At 41.2% G+C, this 17947-nt stretch overlaps 1 protein-coding gene across 9 annotated transcripts in view; it reads right to left on the bottom strand.

Moving 5' to 3' along the window:
* atp11c (ATPase phospholipid transporting 11C) overlaps window positions 1-15027 on the bottom strand; it is a 49870-nt gene extending 34843 nt beyond the window's left edge. For all 9 annotated transcript variants that reach the window (XM_039812611.1, XM_039812607.1, XM_039812608.1 and 6 more), the window contains exon 1: window positions 14479-15027. In XM_039812611.1, coding sequence (XP_039668545.1) covers window positions 14479-14505 — 27 coding nt within the window. In that variant the 5' untranslated portion in view covers window positions 14506-15027. The remainder of the gene's footprint in view (window positions 1-14478) is intronic.
* Window positions 15028-17947: the final 2920 nt, after the last annotated feature.

The raw sequence follows: 17947 nt of genomic DNA, 5'->3' as shown, positions 1-17947 counted from the left end.
CAAAATTTTCAATTATTGATTGTATAAGTGAATGGTTGATCACACTTAAAGTAAACTGAAGTCAGAATCAATGTCTTCAAAACAAGCTTGTGCATCCATGCTTTTCTCTTCTGTCAGTCAAAAACATTATTTAAGTGAGGATCCTAGCAACCAGTTCCTAAATGTAGTTGTGCTCTCAGCTCAAGTAGCCTACAAGTTGTGCAGCTATTACTATGCATGTACGTGATTAGGGTTATGCAGGCAGGGGATCTGCTTCATCTAATACAAAGGTCTGTAACATGTGGGTTGAAGGGACAGATTACCATGAATATCTGATCCTGGACGAGCGCCAGGGAACGTGTGAATCACGGCCACCTGGACAGCAAGCTGCCCCAAAGTCTGTTGTTGACTAGAGGTTAGATCAAAGAATAGCCTCAAACACTTGTAAGCCTAATTTAAGAGTGCGGGGACAAAAACACAGCCTACATAACTAGGGTTGGGTACCAAACCCTGTACTTTTACCGGTACCGACCGAATCATGTCGGTATTACCGAGTATTGGTTCACGTAAAATCAAACGGTGCCAAATTTCGGTACTTTGACATCCTGCAGCATCCCGCCGTGTTTTCCTCCTCACGTGCTGCTCGGAGAGCTCACAGGCCGGCCAGACGTTAATATTATCCACGTTATTATTACTGTTAGCTGCCGCTGATTCTGGATGTGAATTAGCCTGTGAGGCATTCCGGTTTATTCAGAAATAACCTCTCTCAGCTAAAGGATGGAGTTAGGACGAGACACGACAACATCCCATCTGATATTTACTGGGTTTGTTTGTGAAATCACCGCCGCTAACGCTGGGCAGTTCAGTTAGATCCCGTTAGCTAGCTGCTGCCCCTGGATAAAGCCAGGCGGCCAGTGTAGCTCCCTGTTAGCCCCGCGGAGCAGACCAGACTGAGCCCCGGGAGTCACTGAGGCTGTGGTGGGGGCACACTCCTCAGTCAGCCGATTTGCTTCAGCGAGCAAAATGGCTGAATTTATTGTGCCGACATATTATTTGTAGCAAGCTAACTGTTCAGGTGGACTGCACGGCAGCACTAGCTTGCAAACAAATATCTTTGTGCTCCACACTCTCAGAGCGGGTGTTCTCAACAGCTGGGGACACTGAGTGTTGAGCTGGCGCGGCTCTTACCTGAAAGAGTTGACATGCTAGTCTTTCTTAAAAAGAATTACACAAGAACTGCTTAGTAGTAGTAGTAGTAGCAGTAGTTTGATCTATGTTTGAGCTTGACTGGGTGCGTGTGGGTTTTTTTTATGTTTACTGTCCATTGTTCATATTTTTATATTTTTAGGAGGGGGATAACATGTTCATATGTTGGGTGGGGAGGGTGTTTGTATTGTGTTTAAATAAAATGTTTTTAACTGAGAAGTTGAGTTTTTTTTTAACGGTAATCAAATTTTGTAGTTGTTACAACCAGGCGTTACAGTTTCAGTTAGAGTAAGGTAATGAAAAAAGTACCGTTGAATACCGAGACCGACCACAAGGCACCGGTACCGATATTGGTTCAGATGCGAAACGTACCCAACCCTATGCATAACTCCAGTTTATGAAATAATTTGCTTCTCACTAACAGTCAAATAACACAAAATAAAGGCAGAGTTCCTTGTCTTAAATCAGAAATATTTCCCATTGTCTCTCCAGTCCAGACTAGCCAACAGGCTTTCATAACGCTCCCTTATGCATGAGCAGCCATGTTCACACCTCAGTATGGCTGTCAAATCTACTATCCCCTACCCGCTCGACACACACTGACACTCCTACAGCAGGACCGGACGGACCTGGCTGCCAGAGGATGAAGGGAGAGAGTGGGAGGAGGAAAGAGTGGGAGAGAAAGGAATTACAACAGCATCCAAGGACACAAGCCCATCCAGGTTTTCTTTATCAAACAACAACAACAACAACAACAACAACCAACCCCCAGGAGGAGCAGTTAGCCAAGAACACCCCCATGGACTACTTTGTTCATTTATTTGAATCAGATGCAGTGTTTCTGCAAGAATGTCATCCACAGATATACAATACAGAGAACACCTAATATAACATTAGGAAACAATGTAGGTCCAGGAAAAGCAATCATGCACAAAGGGCTGTGCACACAAAATATAAAATGCAAGTAATGAACAATTTACAAAACAATTAGCCTTGAGTCTAAGGGCTCTGGCTTGTACCTTCAGGGTAACAGGTCAGACAGACAACAGCATTAGTTGGCGGGTGCTCCGGTAGTGCCAATCTTTCACCTGTGTCCAACTCTTTAGGATTGATTATGCACAAGAGCCATGCTAATGCACAGTTTCAAGGTCGCAGGCCTTTTAGAAAAAAAACACTACATAAGCAAGCACTGTGCCACATAGATGATTCTCAAAAACGAAAGTTGGCACCTACACACTCGCATAATTCATGCTGAGAATAAGATTAAATATATATATATTAAATTGAGAAAGTAGTCCATGCCCTGGGGTCCTAAAGATAAGAAAAAAACTATTGAATGACAATTGATTTAGTGGCGAATTAACTGTAAAATATAATGAGGGTCAGACCATAAGACCCACTTCATTTTTGAGCAGTTACGTGATCGCAATGCTCATTCCAAAAATAGTGAGCTGGCCAAACAAGAAATGCTAATGTAGGGAAAAATAGTACCCACTGCATTATCTATACCTCATTGTCAAAGGTCACACAAAGCTGTTCAATGACAATGATGTTAGCAAGCAAAGCAAAAGTGGCCAAGAGTTAAGTGCCAGTATGTCAATAGCTAGTAGCAGATTCATCCTTGGTGAAAAAGCATCAGCTACAAAACGTGAATCGAGATCAATAAAGCAAACATCCCATGCTCAATTGAGCTGAGATGTAACTGGTCAAAAATAAATGGTGCATTAGAGAATTGAGTAAGTCTGAAACTTTACTTTAAATAATGCTCTTAAGTAAATGATGCACAAATTGTGAAATGTGCACAGGATGGGACAGGGGGGATATAATACTGCATTCAGCTACAGCCAAACTCTCAATGATGACTCGGGTCTGATGACACTGCGTCCTGTCACACCATCTCACTATTCAGTGACTATCCCGCTTTGTCACAATCTGCATGCTGTTAGCTGAACAGACACAGTACAAGGCCACGTATATTGTAGTACAATCCATCACAACAGTACAACCTCTGTGGAACGTTTTTAATCATAATTTGTGCTGTAGCCTGTCAGGATTGCATTATAATTCCTCTACAGCATATACTGTATGTAAACAAGGACAAACAACTAGTACTAAGTCTAAGAAAAAAACATTTTAAGTAAGGTCATATTTGTTGTAGGAGTAATGCAATAGTTGAATTACGTTGAACAGGTGTGTGTAGTTCTCTAGTCACATAGTGTAACAATTGCACAGATGTTACAGATTACAGGTATAAGAGCCTGAAAGATGCACCATCTAAACCTGTCAGCACCTCTAAGTAGACTGTAATGTACATAACCACAGTGCAATCCACTTTGTCAAATATAATCTTAGTTAACTCGACTAACTGGCAATATAGGCATGGTGAAAGGCAATGCAACATCAACTAGGGCTGTAACTAACAATTATTTTCATTATCAAATGAACCTGCGGTGTATTTTCATGATCAATAAATCAATTGTTTAGTCTAACAATTGTCAGACGATGGTGATAGAATGCCCAAAACTGTGAAAAGCGGCAATTCCACACATTTGAGCAAATGTTTGGCATATCTGCTTGAAAAATGACTCCAACAATGTATCAATTATCAAAACTGCCAATCTGTTGTTAAAGTAAACAATTAATCTAATGGCTGTTTCTGCTCTAAAAAAATAATCAAATCAAAAGCAAGTCAGATGTGGTGATGTAAGGGACAACTTGTTGTAGTAAGATTCCTTAGGATTACTCACATAATTCATGCTATAAGACACCCATACAACTGCTGTTATCTAAAAAGGACTACATCAAAAGCAACTGGTTTTATTGTTTTTATTAATGAAGATCACCACTCATCTAAGAGGCATTGTTCAGTTCTCCTGATTAGTGGATAGTCCCTTGAAGGACCCTCAGGTGACACAAACATGTGAGCCACACAAGAATAAAACACCACATTCAATTTCCCTTGAAGTAGCCCTTCTTCAATGACATAAACATGTTGCCATTTATGGCCTGTAAGTCTGTCTGAGAGCAAGTGGTTCTGGCTCTCAGTACTGCTCTGGACAGCAAAGATGCAAGCAGTTGTTCAGCTTGGTGTCAAGGTTTAACTGAAGCGTGGCTCCGGCAGCATACACGTGCGTCTCCAGGCGAGGAGTGTTTGGTGTCAAGCAAGTTAAAACTGACAAGCATCCCTAACAAACGGCAGATAAAGATGCTACCACGATGCAAGAAGGAAAAAGGCCAGTGACAGCATGTGTGACATCGGCACAGGGAGTCTTATTTACCCTGACACAAATAGATTTTGAGGTCAAACAAAATCAATGCTGTAACTTATTCTTACAAAAGTGCTGAAGCCAATTGAAAAAATGTAAGCCCTAAAGAATACAGTAGGTTAAAGTCTGTCTGCTCTTGTGGTTCTGTAACTTGGGTACAGGGGAGAAAAACACACAGCTAATTCAGAACAGAATGCAGGAGCTGTGTCATTAAGCTTCAAAAAAATCCACTCAGAAATCTACTTAAAACACATTTAATGAGGTGTGAGAGAGCTGTGTGAAGAAGAGAGAGCACGGGGGACCTATGCTTGTACTTTTTTATGTCCTGCACATGTACTAATACCACTCTGCACTACACTGAGAACGACAGGTTCGTTGTTAAGTCCGTGTTCCAATTTGACCCCATTTCATGTCATTCTTTGCACAACAATGACCCAAGCTGCATACAGTATAATGTCTCATTCAGTTGTACCACTATATGAGAAGAGTGGGCTCAAGAGTGTGGGTGGCTCAAACCTTTATCATATTACTACTTAACAACATCTGCTTCAGCTGCGTCTTATCTATCCTATCAGGTTTTATGATGTTGCTCTCAGCTAAAGTGGATTCATCACAGGTCAACCTTATCTGCCTCGGAACGCAGTACATATTAGCATCTCTCACCACATACAGAAAAAAAACATAACAGGAAAAAGATCATTTATGGGGCCATCATGTTAGCAAAACTAAAATGTGTGTGGAGAGGTGTGCAACTGTATCTCAAATCTGTGTGTGCGTAATCAGATTTGTAAATGTGTAAAAAAAAAAAAAAAAAATCTCAACAAATGCGTACTGATATTTGAGGTGAATGTGTACAGGAATCTGCTAGCCTGGCATCGCCAGACTATTTCGCAAATGTGTATTAAGGCACGGTCGCACATGCGCAAATGCAGGCAAGTGACCATTGCCTGGTTAAAACACAGCCACAACCATGCCTGGTGGAATGTGGGCTGTATTGCTACTGAGGCAGAGCGCGAGCATAAAAACAAATCTTGTGTAAAAAGACAGCCAATTGAGAGGCCTCCTGAGGTGTAACTAATGACTTGTCTGTATATCCAGCTCTTGGAGCAAAATACTTATTATTTATGCCATTATTATCTATGTGCGCATTTACAGATTTTTTTTCTTTTTACACATTTAGAAATGTATCCAGCATTCACAGATCTATGTACGCATTTAGAGATTCTCTTACACATTTACAAATCTGATTACGCACACACACATTCAGATACACAACTCTCTCCACACACATTTGCAAATCATTTTTGCTACAATAATGATCCCATAATATATGACATTAGAGTAGTCTAGGCCTAAACATCAAATTTTAATCTGAGAATAATGTAATAAATAAATGCCAGAGCAAATGCCTAACCTCCAGTAAACCGTTGCAAGAAATGTTGATGACAACAGTAAAAACAGCCTAACTGCAACATAAAGTTGCTATTATGAGAGACTGAATAGAGTTGAGTGATGAATGTTTAAATGCAAGGGGAAAGATGCATGCGTTGAGTCAATGCTGTTAGTCACTGCAGTACTCTATCTGGCAGGCGCCTCTCTTTCATGTTCTCTTTCTTGTCAGCCCACTTGCCTGACTTCTTACACCATTCTCACTCGGTTTCACTAATTGTAACTCTCTCAGTTTTGATTACACATACAAGTGCTCATTGACTAGGCTGCAGAAGATTTACAGAGGCTACATTATCTTTTGCAAAACGTATAGACACATTAAAGTCAAACCAAAATTAATGGTTTGTAGTCTCCTCAATCAATTTGCAGATATCAACTACAATGACTTTAGGAAGTATTCACCTCTTTGTTGCTTTACCTGTGCAACAAACGAGTAAAACAGCGTAGTGATATGGATATTCAGTAAATATTTAATCCCAGAAAACCTTGTTTTCCCAGCTTACTCGATACAATAGGACCATATTGTCTCACAGGAAAATAATGTTAAACATTTTATACCCTTAATTAAACTGCTTATTTAGGTTAGAATAAGACCTTTTGATTTTTTCATTTCCAGCTTTAGATTTCCCGCTATATATCTAAGAAACATCATGAGCAGGGGTGTGTAAACCAGCATCAGTATCCATCCATCCATCCATCGTCAACCACTTATCCCGCGCACAGGGTCGTGGGGGGGCTGGAGCCAATCCCAGCATACGTCGGGCGAATGGCGGGGTACACCCTGGACAGGTCGCCAGTCCATCGCAGGGCCACACATAGACGAACAACCACTCACTCACACATGCACACCTACGGACAATTTAGGGACACCAATAAACCTAGCCCGCATGTCTTTGGTCGGCGGGAGGAAGCCGGAGTACCCGGAGAGAACCCACACAGACACGGGGAGAACATGCAAACTCCACACAGAAAGGCCGGGCCAACCGGGGTACGAACCCACAACCTTCTTGCTGTGAGGCGACAGTGCTAACCACCGCACCACCGTGTCCCCCCTCCAGCATCAGTATACATCTTAAAATTTGTTTTTGAGTTAGGTGGCTACAGAGCTTGTCCAAACTTTTGGCATTTTTCCATTACATGGTACCTGCTCGACTCGCCTCGCTTCAACGCACTGCACGTCCGTTTTCCATTGCAGATTTTAGTACCGCCTCAGCGTGGCTGGTCATCATAGCGGCGCTGCAGTAAACTGCCGTGACCTAACACGACAGACACACAGAACGTCGAAGGTGTGTTGTTGTTGCCACAGCCAGAAGACAAATTTTGTTTCAAATGAAGCTGGAGGCAGCAAAAAAAAAAAGAAAACACAGCTGGCTAAACTATTTAAAAATGGTGGGCTTGTTCAGGAAACCCCCCTCTGTCGCTTTCACGTCACCTTTTGGTATCGCCTCAGCTCGCTAGGAACCTCGACTGAGGTGGTACTAAAAAATAAATAAATAAATAAATAAAAAAAAATTAAAAAAAAAAAGGACCTGTTGGCAGGTACCATGTACTTTTTTTCGTAATGGAAAACCAAAAAAGGCGAGTCAAGCAGGTACCATGTAATGGAAAAGCACCATTTGAGGCTACCAAGTTAAGGAAAAACAGAGCCATTGCCCCATAGTGAATCTAAAACAGGTGTTACCTCCATCATGGATCCACCAACACTTGACCTATGGCATAGTCTACAGAGCACATATATCAGAGGCTACTCATTCCTCCGTCCACTGTTTGCACTGAATGCAAACAGTGATGAATAGCCCCACAGAGTAATAATAGTCCAACTTGAACTGAGGGCTGATCCTAAGGAGCTGTTGTGGATAGGCAAAGGCTCATTGTTCTACTAGCAACCCTGCAGCTGTAGAAGACACAGAGTGTACTGTACCATGGGCTGGTACTGGCCTACATTACACGGTTTCCCTCAACAATGGGGAGGAGGAGACACTCATCTAGACCTCGTACTGGGAACTGCTTTCTCAATCTTTTGGTCACCTCAAAAATGTTTCAACTACTTTTGCAACGCTTATGGTCTCCTGACAACTTTTGAAATGTCTACCGTATAAAAACCACTGACATTTTGTCAGTGGATAACAGGTGGCCACGAGATGAAAGTCTGTGTACCATGGGAACACAGACTATGCAACTCACTGGTGGGAAACCTGTGGACAATCTGCCTCAGCTATTGTTTGACACCAGAGAAAATGATTAAGAAATGGCTGCAGATGTGACAACAGGAAATGTGTAAGCAAATCACACAATGCTGACAGACGGCTGTGGTCATTCATGCATCTGAGGGACGCTGTTCCTCAAAATTGAACCTTACAGACTAAATAACTTCACAAAACCAAAGCTAGGAACAGTTTCTCATTTGGCAAATTATTGTTTAACTGGTTTATAGTCTTAAAGCATTCCTTTACTGAGGGATTTGGTTTTGCTTCAGAGATTATATGTTACTCCACCTTCTGCAGCTTGAACTTTGTCCCAATAGCTACCATCCTCTAGGCAAGTTCAGCTCAGTAAGTCCTGGAGAGAATGACAAAAGTGAATAGGGTTCTTACTTAGAAAACTAGGGGTGCACGATTCAGAAAATGTCACGATTCGATTCAATATCGATTTTTTAGGCTCAAGATTCGATTCTAAATAATGATTCTCGATTAAAAAAAAACAATTCACAGTATGTAAATGTAGTTACTTTTCCCATGTGATTGCAGTAGACATACAATTAAATTTTTTTTTTTAAATAAATCTATTTTTGGAATTCTATGAATCGATTTTGAAATCGGTAGAGCTTGAATCGCGATATATAATACGAATGTGAATACATTTTTTTGCACACCCCTAGAGAAAACTTTCACACTTTGTGCTTTAACACCATGAAAAAGTGAGCACATTTCGTGCATCAGCCTAGTCACACTTTAATCTATAATTAAAGAGAATTTAAAGTAGTGTAGCCATAAATGGAGGACAGTTTTTCCAGCCAAGTGCACATACGCTGTGTGCTCTGTTTTTGTGTGCGACAAATCACCAGATTCAGCTTTTTAGATGAAGGTGCTTGATCTAGCTGCTTTTTCTCTGTAGTGTAGGGGTTGTAACTTAACTGCAAAACACAATAGCTTTCATCCCCATGGCTGGCAGAGAGCCATGCAATACCAACAAAAAGGCATTTACAGTACATCCTAATGCTGACAAGCTTTAAAAATCCCCATCTCCGCTACAGCCCCGCTGATGACATTATCTTTAATAATGTAGTGAGCTTCACTGGATGTAATTGCTATTTAATTAATTATCCTTAGAGACTGCATATGAAGGCAACGGACAAAAAACAAATGTGGCTCTTTTCTGCTTCTGCTCAGATGGCATGGTTGCTTTGGGGTTGGGTTTTCTCACCAAGCATTTCGTCCAACTGACGAAAAGACAGATTTTTCTCCCTGTGCCTGAGCCATACCACCTGCCTAGCTGGGGGTTTGCGGTGGAGATAATCATTGTTGTTTAACCTAGGTGCTCATGCAAGCGTGTGAGGGAGGGGGCATGTTCGTATGTCTTCCAGCACTCATTAAATACTCACATGGACTTTGCTGTTCCTCTTTTTTGTGTCAGCGAGAACCCTATCATTTCCGGTGATAATAAATTATTTTATTTTTTAAAACCTGGCATGACAAAACATCACAGATGCTGGCATCTCACCTCCTCCCTCTGTGCTCAGACACTGAGCGTGAGACATAGACGAGAAAGAAAAACATCCCCCCACACATCTCAGCATTCTCTTCACATCTCACTGCGAATGCTCTCTGGGTAATGCTAGAGCTGGAGCATGGCACAGAAAATCTCTGGGATGATCCTTTATACATATATGGATGACAAGGATGCATTTTGAGTGCAGCTTGCCTGGCGAGGATACGTGGGTCAGGAAAAGGAGGAGCGATGTGAGGAGAATGCAAAATAAATGAAGCAACCTGAATTATTTAGAGCTACAAACTGAGAATTCAACCTAGCTTTTAAAAGAAAGTGGAAAATTGCCCACAAAAAGCCATCCCTGGTCCCCTTGTATCCAACCTGACCCGCCCACTCCCATGTGAACCACTACAGGAAGCCTGGAAGAGTCGGTCCATTAGGTGAAGAAAGGAGATGGAGGTGCAATGAGGCTACAGGTCCACCCCCTGGTTTCACTCCAGTTTCTTGGGTTTGAGTCACGCAGTGCTTTCCGTACTCTACCACTACATTTCATCAGCACGCTATCCCACCACCAGCCGTTTATTCCTTCACACTGCCTCCCTCCCCACACTAAATATATTTATAATCCTGCTGTGTGTTGCAGATGAAGTCCTTTGGCTGGGTTTCCATTACTGGGCAGAGTGCAGGAGACCAGATGGAGAGAGGACGGAAGAGAAAGAAATCAGAGTAAGCAATTCTGTTCGCGAGCCAATTCACAGTGCAAGACTAATGGCGGCAAAACTGAGCACAGCTCTAATCAATACGCATCTCTCCTAATCAAACAGACCTGATAAATCAAATGGTCCTACATGCCTTGTATGGTCTGTGGCCTTCAGATGGCCCTCTTAACCTAACTGCTCACCCAAGAGTGACAACTCTGTCCGATGACTTTTGTATCTCATTGTTTAATAAAAGCAAATATGTTTCCAACAGGTACTACTAGCTGACATGAGTAGCTATATAAAAATAAGATTGACCTGAATGCAATATAAAAATACAATTTGGAGCAGGGTAGTAAAGCAGCAAAACCAAAATACAGTAATTCAAAAAACAATAGGTACATTTGACATTAAGTGCTTTGTAATAAACACTTGCAGGTCAGATGAAGTACTGTAATGTACAGCAGCAGGTACAAAAACATCCTTTTTATAGTAGAACAAAACATTAGCTTCCCCTGGGAAGAGTGACACCGGGTTAAGTCTCAACCTGTTGTGTCGTGTACTTTGAAACAAAATCACCTTAATGTGCAGATATGCGTAGTCCGTGTGCCTTGAAACGGCACAGTTTGTGTGCGTGCAGGTTTGTGTGAACATTACAGACCTGCGATTGCTCTTTATTGACCTGAGAAACAGGTTTACCGAGCCCTGGGGCTTTCAGACGCAGTTGACATGCAATCCTTCAAACATAACAACATCTCCTGCCAGGTAAGGGCCTGGTTACTAGTGCTTGGGTCACAGTCAAGTCGAGACAGATCTAAGATTGGCAGGCCTCAGTGCATCAGCCTGCTCTAGGATGGATCAGACTGAAGAGAGCTGCAGAGGAGGGCAGAGGGGTGTGGGGGGTGGGGGGGGGCACCTAGAGAGGGGAGGACCCGAGTGGTGCTGCTCCCTGAGCAGAGGCAGCAAATATTTGAGGCTTTACTGCACAGGCCATAAAACACAACTAAATTAGCATGATAGAAAGTTACATAATGAACCCCCACCCCTAAAAAGGTGAACTTTAAAGCTATCAGGCCACAAGAAAAAGAACATAGCATCAGAGGTGGATGTTCTATGTTACAGAAATAAATTGTGAAAAAGTCAAGACATCACTGGAGTGTCTATGATTCAAAATCTAAACCACAGGGGAAAAACTGTAGGCTAGAATCTCGCCACCATCCTTTGATTAAGGTACATTTCCACTAGGGGTAAAAAATCGATACAGCATAGTATCGCAATATTTTCCATGGCAATACTCGATACACAGACGCCTAGTATCAATCTTTTATTATATATGTGTTGGTCAGTTTGTCTGCTTGAAAATCCCATTTTGCAGCAATAAAATTGAAGTGAGATGAACAAACAGAGAAATGTATCTGTTTAGATAAAACAGATGTTGACAAAGTTTTGTTTTGGGGACATAATTTGAAATTGGGAAAAATTTGAAGTTGGAAAAAAGGTAATAAATTGCAATATATCGCAGAATATTGCAATATCTTTAAAATCGCAATAATATTGTATCGTGACATAAGTATCATGATGATATCGTATCGTGAGGCCACTGGTGATTCCAACCCCTAATTTCCACATGGTATTTTCACATGCTACTGAGACAATAGACAATACTTAAGCATTCTACATCTTGTGCTTAAATAACCCAAAAACCAAATAACCAGGCTGCCGTTTAAATGTCGTCTTAGCTTATGGTGCTGAATAAAAAACAACTATGGCGTCTTATTCTTCACACAAGAAATGTGAAAACTTGTCATATTCGGGTTGGGCATTATTATTTTTAGATTAATCGTTTTGTAAATAAAGTGTCCGAAAATAAAGTTCAAAGATATACAGTTTACTTTCATATAAGACAAGAAAGCAGCAAATCCTCACAATCGAGCAGGTAGAAATAGAGAATGTTTGGCTTTTTTGCCAAAAAAAACAAACAAACAAAAAAAGACATCAAAATGCTTGCTGTTTAATTAATCAATTAAATGACTTAATGTTTCAGCACTAAATTCTCTTATTGTATAATCCAATATTTATATCCCATATTTCCTGTCTTTGTGCACAGGGTCAGAACACCTGTCGAGCTTCAGTGTACTGCATTACAGAGCAGAAGAATATTTGCTACAGTACTACAACACAGTCAAAATATAAAGCAGAAACTTCACATGTGATTTCAACCGAGCTACAAAGTAGGAGGAGGCATTCATGGTGTGAAAAGATACTGAGGTGATGCCTGAATGACGGTGTTTTCATGTGTCGGTGCTGTTCTCCTTGCAGTCAAGGCAGGGGAGCTCCCACAATGACTACTATCACATTTTCGCCAGGCTCCATTTCTCACAGATCATACTGCTGCCTTCAAGGGCTTGAGCGAACATCAAAGGCAACTGTGTGATTTTGCATTCCTGTCAGAGCATCACTACCTCTGGAACTTCCCCCCTGATGAAAAAGCCCAGCCATACTCGCTCCCACAGCCATCTTTAATGATTTTCCAAAGACACACTCAGGGTTTAGTGGCACAGTGCATCATAGTGGGAGAGTCAAGTGAGACACATGAAGCCTCCTCAGTGCCTTTTGGTATGAGCAGTCACACTCTCCTCCATCTCTATCTGTTTCTCCCTCTTCATGATGCACATGTACTTCCCCCCCCCCCCACCCCCTGTGGGTAAGGGGAGGGTGGTGTGAATCAGGAGGCAGAGAGCCAGAGCCTCAGATAACGGCACTGTGTGCATCAATGACAGTGTGGCTGGCTGCCCCACACAAAATATTATTTACAGCTCACACTGGAGAGAAATAACAGCAGCAATCCTCTCCAGAAGGAGGGAAATCAGCTGACCTGGCAACACTTAGAGAGAGGCCATAAGGAGGGTCAGGCACTATAATTATTATATTGCTTCCCCTTATTCACTGTCGGTATCTATACTGCTCACATAGCCTGTGGGGGATTCAACCCGCTGGTGACAACAGGTATGGTGCATAAGAGGATGATAAATAGGCAGTAAAGGCGGTTTAGCATAAACCTGGCCTTGCAGATAGTTACTCCACTTTCAACTAGCCCGCTCATGGCTGATTAACGTTTGAGAAGGGCAATGAAAACCAGTGGATGAACTTTAAAAGGGTAAGCATTAAATTGCCCAATTGTGAAATATGATGTCAAAGCATTTCACGCAAAATGCAAAATTCCTCTATTGAACAATTCCAGTGGCTGGATGCAAATTAACATTGGAGCAAAGAGGGACTGTAGCGCAAATAGAAACCACTATTATGCATTCTAAGGGAGGGCTGCATATTGATTATTATCAGTATTGATTAATCTGTGGATTTTTATCTTCTTATTTTATCCAAACCAATGGTCCAAAATCCAAAGATATTCTATTTAAAGATATAAAAACACTGGAGAGCAGCAACTCCTCAAATTTAAGAAGCCAGAACTAGTTGTATTTAATTTTAGTTGAAATAATTAAGATGGTTATTAAATGCGTTGCTGATTTCCTTTGCATTCTTCGGCTAATTGTTTCAACTCTAGAGCTAACCATACATAATGAGAAAAGGGAACGACATATCTTTTGATGCAGGTCTTTGTGCCTTTAAATAGAGTACTTATTTTTAGCTTTTGGGACCCCAGAGAAAAGCAGTCCAGGTCTCTGGAGACAGGTAGATGTTCTCTCAAATAGAGCTTTAGTTCCAGGGCTGTTTTACATACAGGGGGCACACACTGTACATTTGATGATACGGTTGTTAAGAAGGTGGGTTTACATGGTGAGATGTAGGACAACAAGTCTGTGACCTGAAAGCCTAGCTAGTTTTATGACTGAGTTTAGCTAACATCAGCTTGCATTTGTCGTGACTTCCTGGCTGGCAAAGAACTTACCAAGCAGTTAGCTAACTGTCACTAACGAGAGCAATGAAGTGGGACAACGGCTGTTTCTTGTTGCCAGGCAGTGTGAAGTAACAGTTTGTTTTAAGTTGCTCACGAATTTCCAGCAAAAATGGGAAAAGGGAATGACTGGATAGGCCAGCTTACATTCTTTCAGAGCAGAATCACTGCAGTTAAAAAGCTAGCAGGAGCAGCAGGATGTCATAAGCTAACAATGTGTGTATGTGTGTGTGGTGTTGATGCCAGGCACACATACCAAACGGTTCAGTCTTCTCCGTAGCATCTTCTTGTTTTTGTATCTTCTTTGATTTCGCAACACTGATGAACTCCTCTTATTCAACAGACGCCTCCGGGCTCTGCTTCAGCTTCTCCGGGGAATAACTTTACATGTATGTTAGTTAACCTGCTAGCTCCTTAGCTATCTATTCTCTACTCTAACGTTAGTTCTAGCTATATGAAATGCCGCAGCGACGCTACATCGTTTCCATTTTGTTTGATTTCGGCATCTTCGCACCATTCGCATTCTCTCCCCCTGAATATTTTCCGCGTTGCGGTGTACTAGTCGCGCTTCCCTTTGCTCAAGGCTGGAACAGTCCCTGACATTTCGCGCTGTGCCCTGTTGCTTAGACTCGTACAAATCATTTATAGCTCTCGAGTCTGCCTCCCCGTTGCCTCGCTAACTGCCACAGACACACTAGAACTAACTTCTGTTTTCTATCCCTGTGCTGAGGTCGCTTCACCTTCCTGTCAAACAAGTATTACTCCAGACCCGCAGCAACCCACAAACGTTCCCACGTTCACAAGCTCCACCCGATGAAGGTGCGGCGATTTTCGCTCACAATGTATTATGGGTAATGTGGTCTGAATTTGAACTACAATCTTTCCTATTTCCCTGCACGTTCCATAAAAGAGTGGTGGAAGTTTGTGATTGCACTTCAAGGATCATATACATTTCTTCTCTGGATACAAAAGAGGATCTTCTAGAGTGACAGCCCATCTGTTATAAAAGAATGATGGATAATAAGCTTTAGGTAGAACTTATACCATTAACTTAGATTATTCATTAAGATGCAGCTGTTATTGGAGTAAAAAATATAAAACAGGTAATCTTTTATAAATAACGTATGTACAAATATATTACAAACAATGAAGTTGGAATACGATAAACTTTTATTTATGGTTCCAACTGGTCCTTGAAATCCTAGTCTGTGAGGCGATACAAACTTTTTGTTTCGGAAATAATCCTTTTTTTGGAGTGCACGTTGGAGTAAAAGTGGAAGCAGGTGGAATTATCATTACAGGCTCACTCAAGAAAATAAAAGTCAATTAAATTATGCAAGTTTTCAAACCTCTTTGCCTCAAAGGTCTTACTTCTTCTTATGGGGTTCCATTTGTGCCAAAATTAAGTCGAAATGCTTACTGTCTATGTGTCAATGTCTATGTCTATGCTTATTGTCAATGTCTATGTCTATGCTTACTGTCAATGTCTGTCTATGTCTGTCCATCTATGTCGATTGCTCACGTGCAGGGGTTAAATTGGGCCGGGGCTCTCCGGGGCTCAGCCCCGGCACATAAGCCTGCTCGTTTGTCCGGATGTGCCTGCTTGCAGTCTAAATATGTCACATAAAATTTGATGAAAGTGATGCTTTTGAAAACATGATATTGATTCTGATATTTCTGACAATAACAATCAGAACACGGCAACAACCCGCCCAGAACTGCAGACAATTCACCACCGCGGGTCAACTACATAACGCCAAAGTGTCTACGTCGGTAGGATTAACAGATAAAATGCCTACTCCTAAAGCTACTAAAACCGCTGTTTGCGATGGAGGAAGCCCAACGGCCGTTACAAAGTTCATGTCGCTGCAGCCAAGCCGTTCGAAGCTTCGCCTGTCGCATCTCTCCCCAGGCGCCAGGGCTCCGGGCCGACACGGTTAACAGTAATGTAAATGCTAAATGCCCTAATACCTGTTGATACTACAACAATGCAAAGTATAGGCTCTTAACCTTGCAGTTTTGCACATATTATGTAAGACTCAATTTCTCCATTTCTTTGCACAAAACTCTCCAGAAAGTGCCATTTAACGGTTTATTTTTCAATTTTTTTTCGCAGGGGGGGGCATACCCCCGGAACCCCCTAGGGAGAGCCCCCCCACATAACAAATCCCAATTTAACCCCTGCTCACATGACTCAACATTTGTCTGTGTCAACTCAACTCCTGTCGTCTGTTGCCCTCCTTGTCATTTGACTGTGTTGTCGTCCTGTGTCGTTGCACTTTTGTCGATGCTTTGTGTCATTTCACTCGGTCGTTACTGTGTCGTTTCACTCGGTCTTTGCTATGTGATGTTTTAGTGTGTTATGATTGTCGTCCTGATGTGTCGACCTACTGTTAACAAGTTGAGCAGATTTCCAAGCTAAACAAAGGGGACCTTCCACACATGGTGGTCCTGCAGCCGTGGCAACAGAACCTGCCTTTATTATCCCATCTAAAGCAATTATTTAATAATTATTTTTAAACACCTCGCCACACTAATAAGAGCAATCATAACATCAGGAAAGTTGGCTAAAAGTAATCTGGGTTTATTTGAATTGGCCACAGTATAGGCTAATTATAAAATAATAACAGTAATGATAAAAATAATAAAAATCTACTAGCTTAATAGTTTATAATCAGCGTTTGTATTATTTTTTAAATGAAATGGCATATTGTGGCCAAACTGCATTGAGTTGTACAGTAAACTTTGAAGTTGAGTAAACACTCTGTATTTATTGTGATCTGGTAATGAGAGACAGTAATAACTAATTTAGACTTTTGGGGGATATTGTTATGCTACAATGGACATTATGTTGAGCATTTTGTGAAAACAATTGAACTTTTATGCTATTAGATTTATTAATACTGTTATTATTATTTTATAATTAGCCTATACTGCAGCCCATTCAGATTACATTTAGCCAACTTTCCTGATATTCTGATTGCTCTTATTAATGTGGCAAGCTGTTTGAGACTAATCTGCAATAATTAATACTGAACTTGATAACAGTAAGTCAACACTTCAGGATGACAATCATAACAACACATTTCACGACCGAGTGAAACGACGCATAGTAACGACACAAAGCATCGACAGAGTGCAATGACACAGCATGACAACACAGTTACGCATAGACATAGACATTGACAGTAAGCATAGACATTGACACATAGACATAGACAGTAAGCATTTCGACTTAATTTGGCACAAATAGAACCCCATAACTTCTTATTGGCAGATAGATTACCACGTGAAGTTTGGGAGATGGAAATGTTTGAATTCTGATTTTATAGAAAAACAAATCTGTATGTCTTGACTACTGGTGTCATCAGGTAGACTATAATGCGCTGATGTGGTGAAAAAAATGCTGTTGTGGCAAAAGTTGAAACAAAGACATGCAGAATAAGCGGAAATTCTGTGGAAGAAGGAACAGGAAAGAACTATGTCCCTAATATCTGAGGTTAACAGCGTCTTAGTTCTTTGTATGCCTCATCGACGGTCATACTAAGAGCGATAAGGAATAAAAATGAATGCATTATTAAAGATGTAGATGCAAAAATCATAGGAATGTTGGTTGGAACTGGTCACTTTTGGGAAAATACTTCATGAGAATTCAGATTTATGTTATTTTGAGTCATGAATAATATAAACACTGAAACCTTGCATAAAATGATTATGTCTTAACT

The sequence above is a fragment of the Perca fluviatilis genome, chromosome 10, assembly GCF_010015445.1.
Source record: "Perca fluviatilis chromosome 10, GENO_Pfluv_1.0, whole genome shotgun sequence".
NCBI lineage: Eukaryota > Metazoa > Chordata > Actinopteri > Perciformes > Percidae > Perca > Perca fluviatilis.
This window is presented reverse-complemented; position numbering and strand designations above follow the sequence as displayed.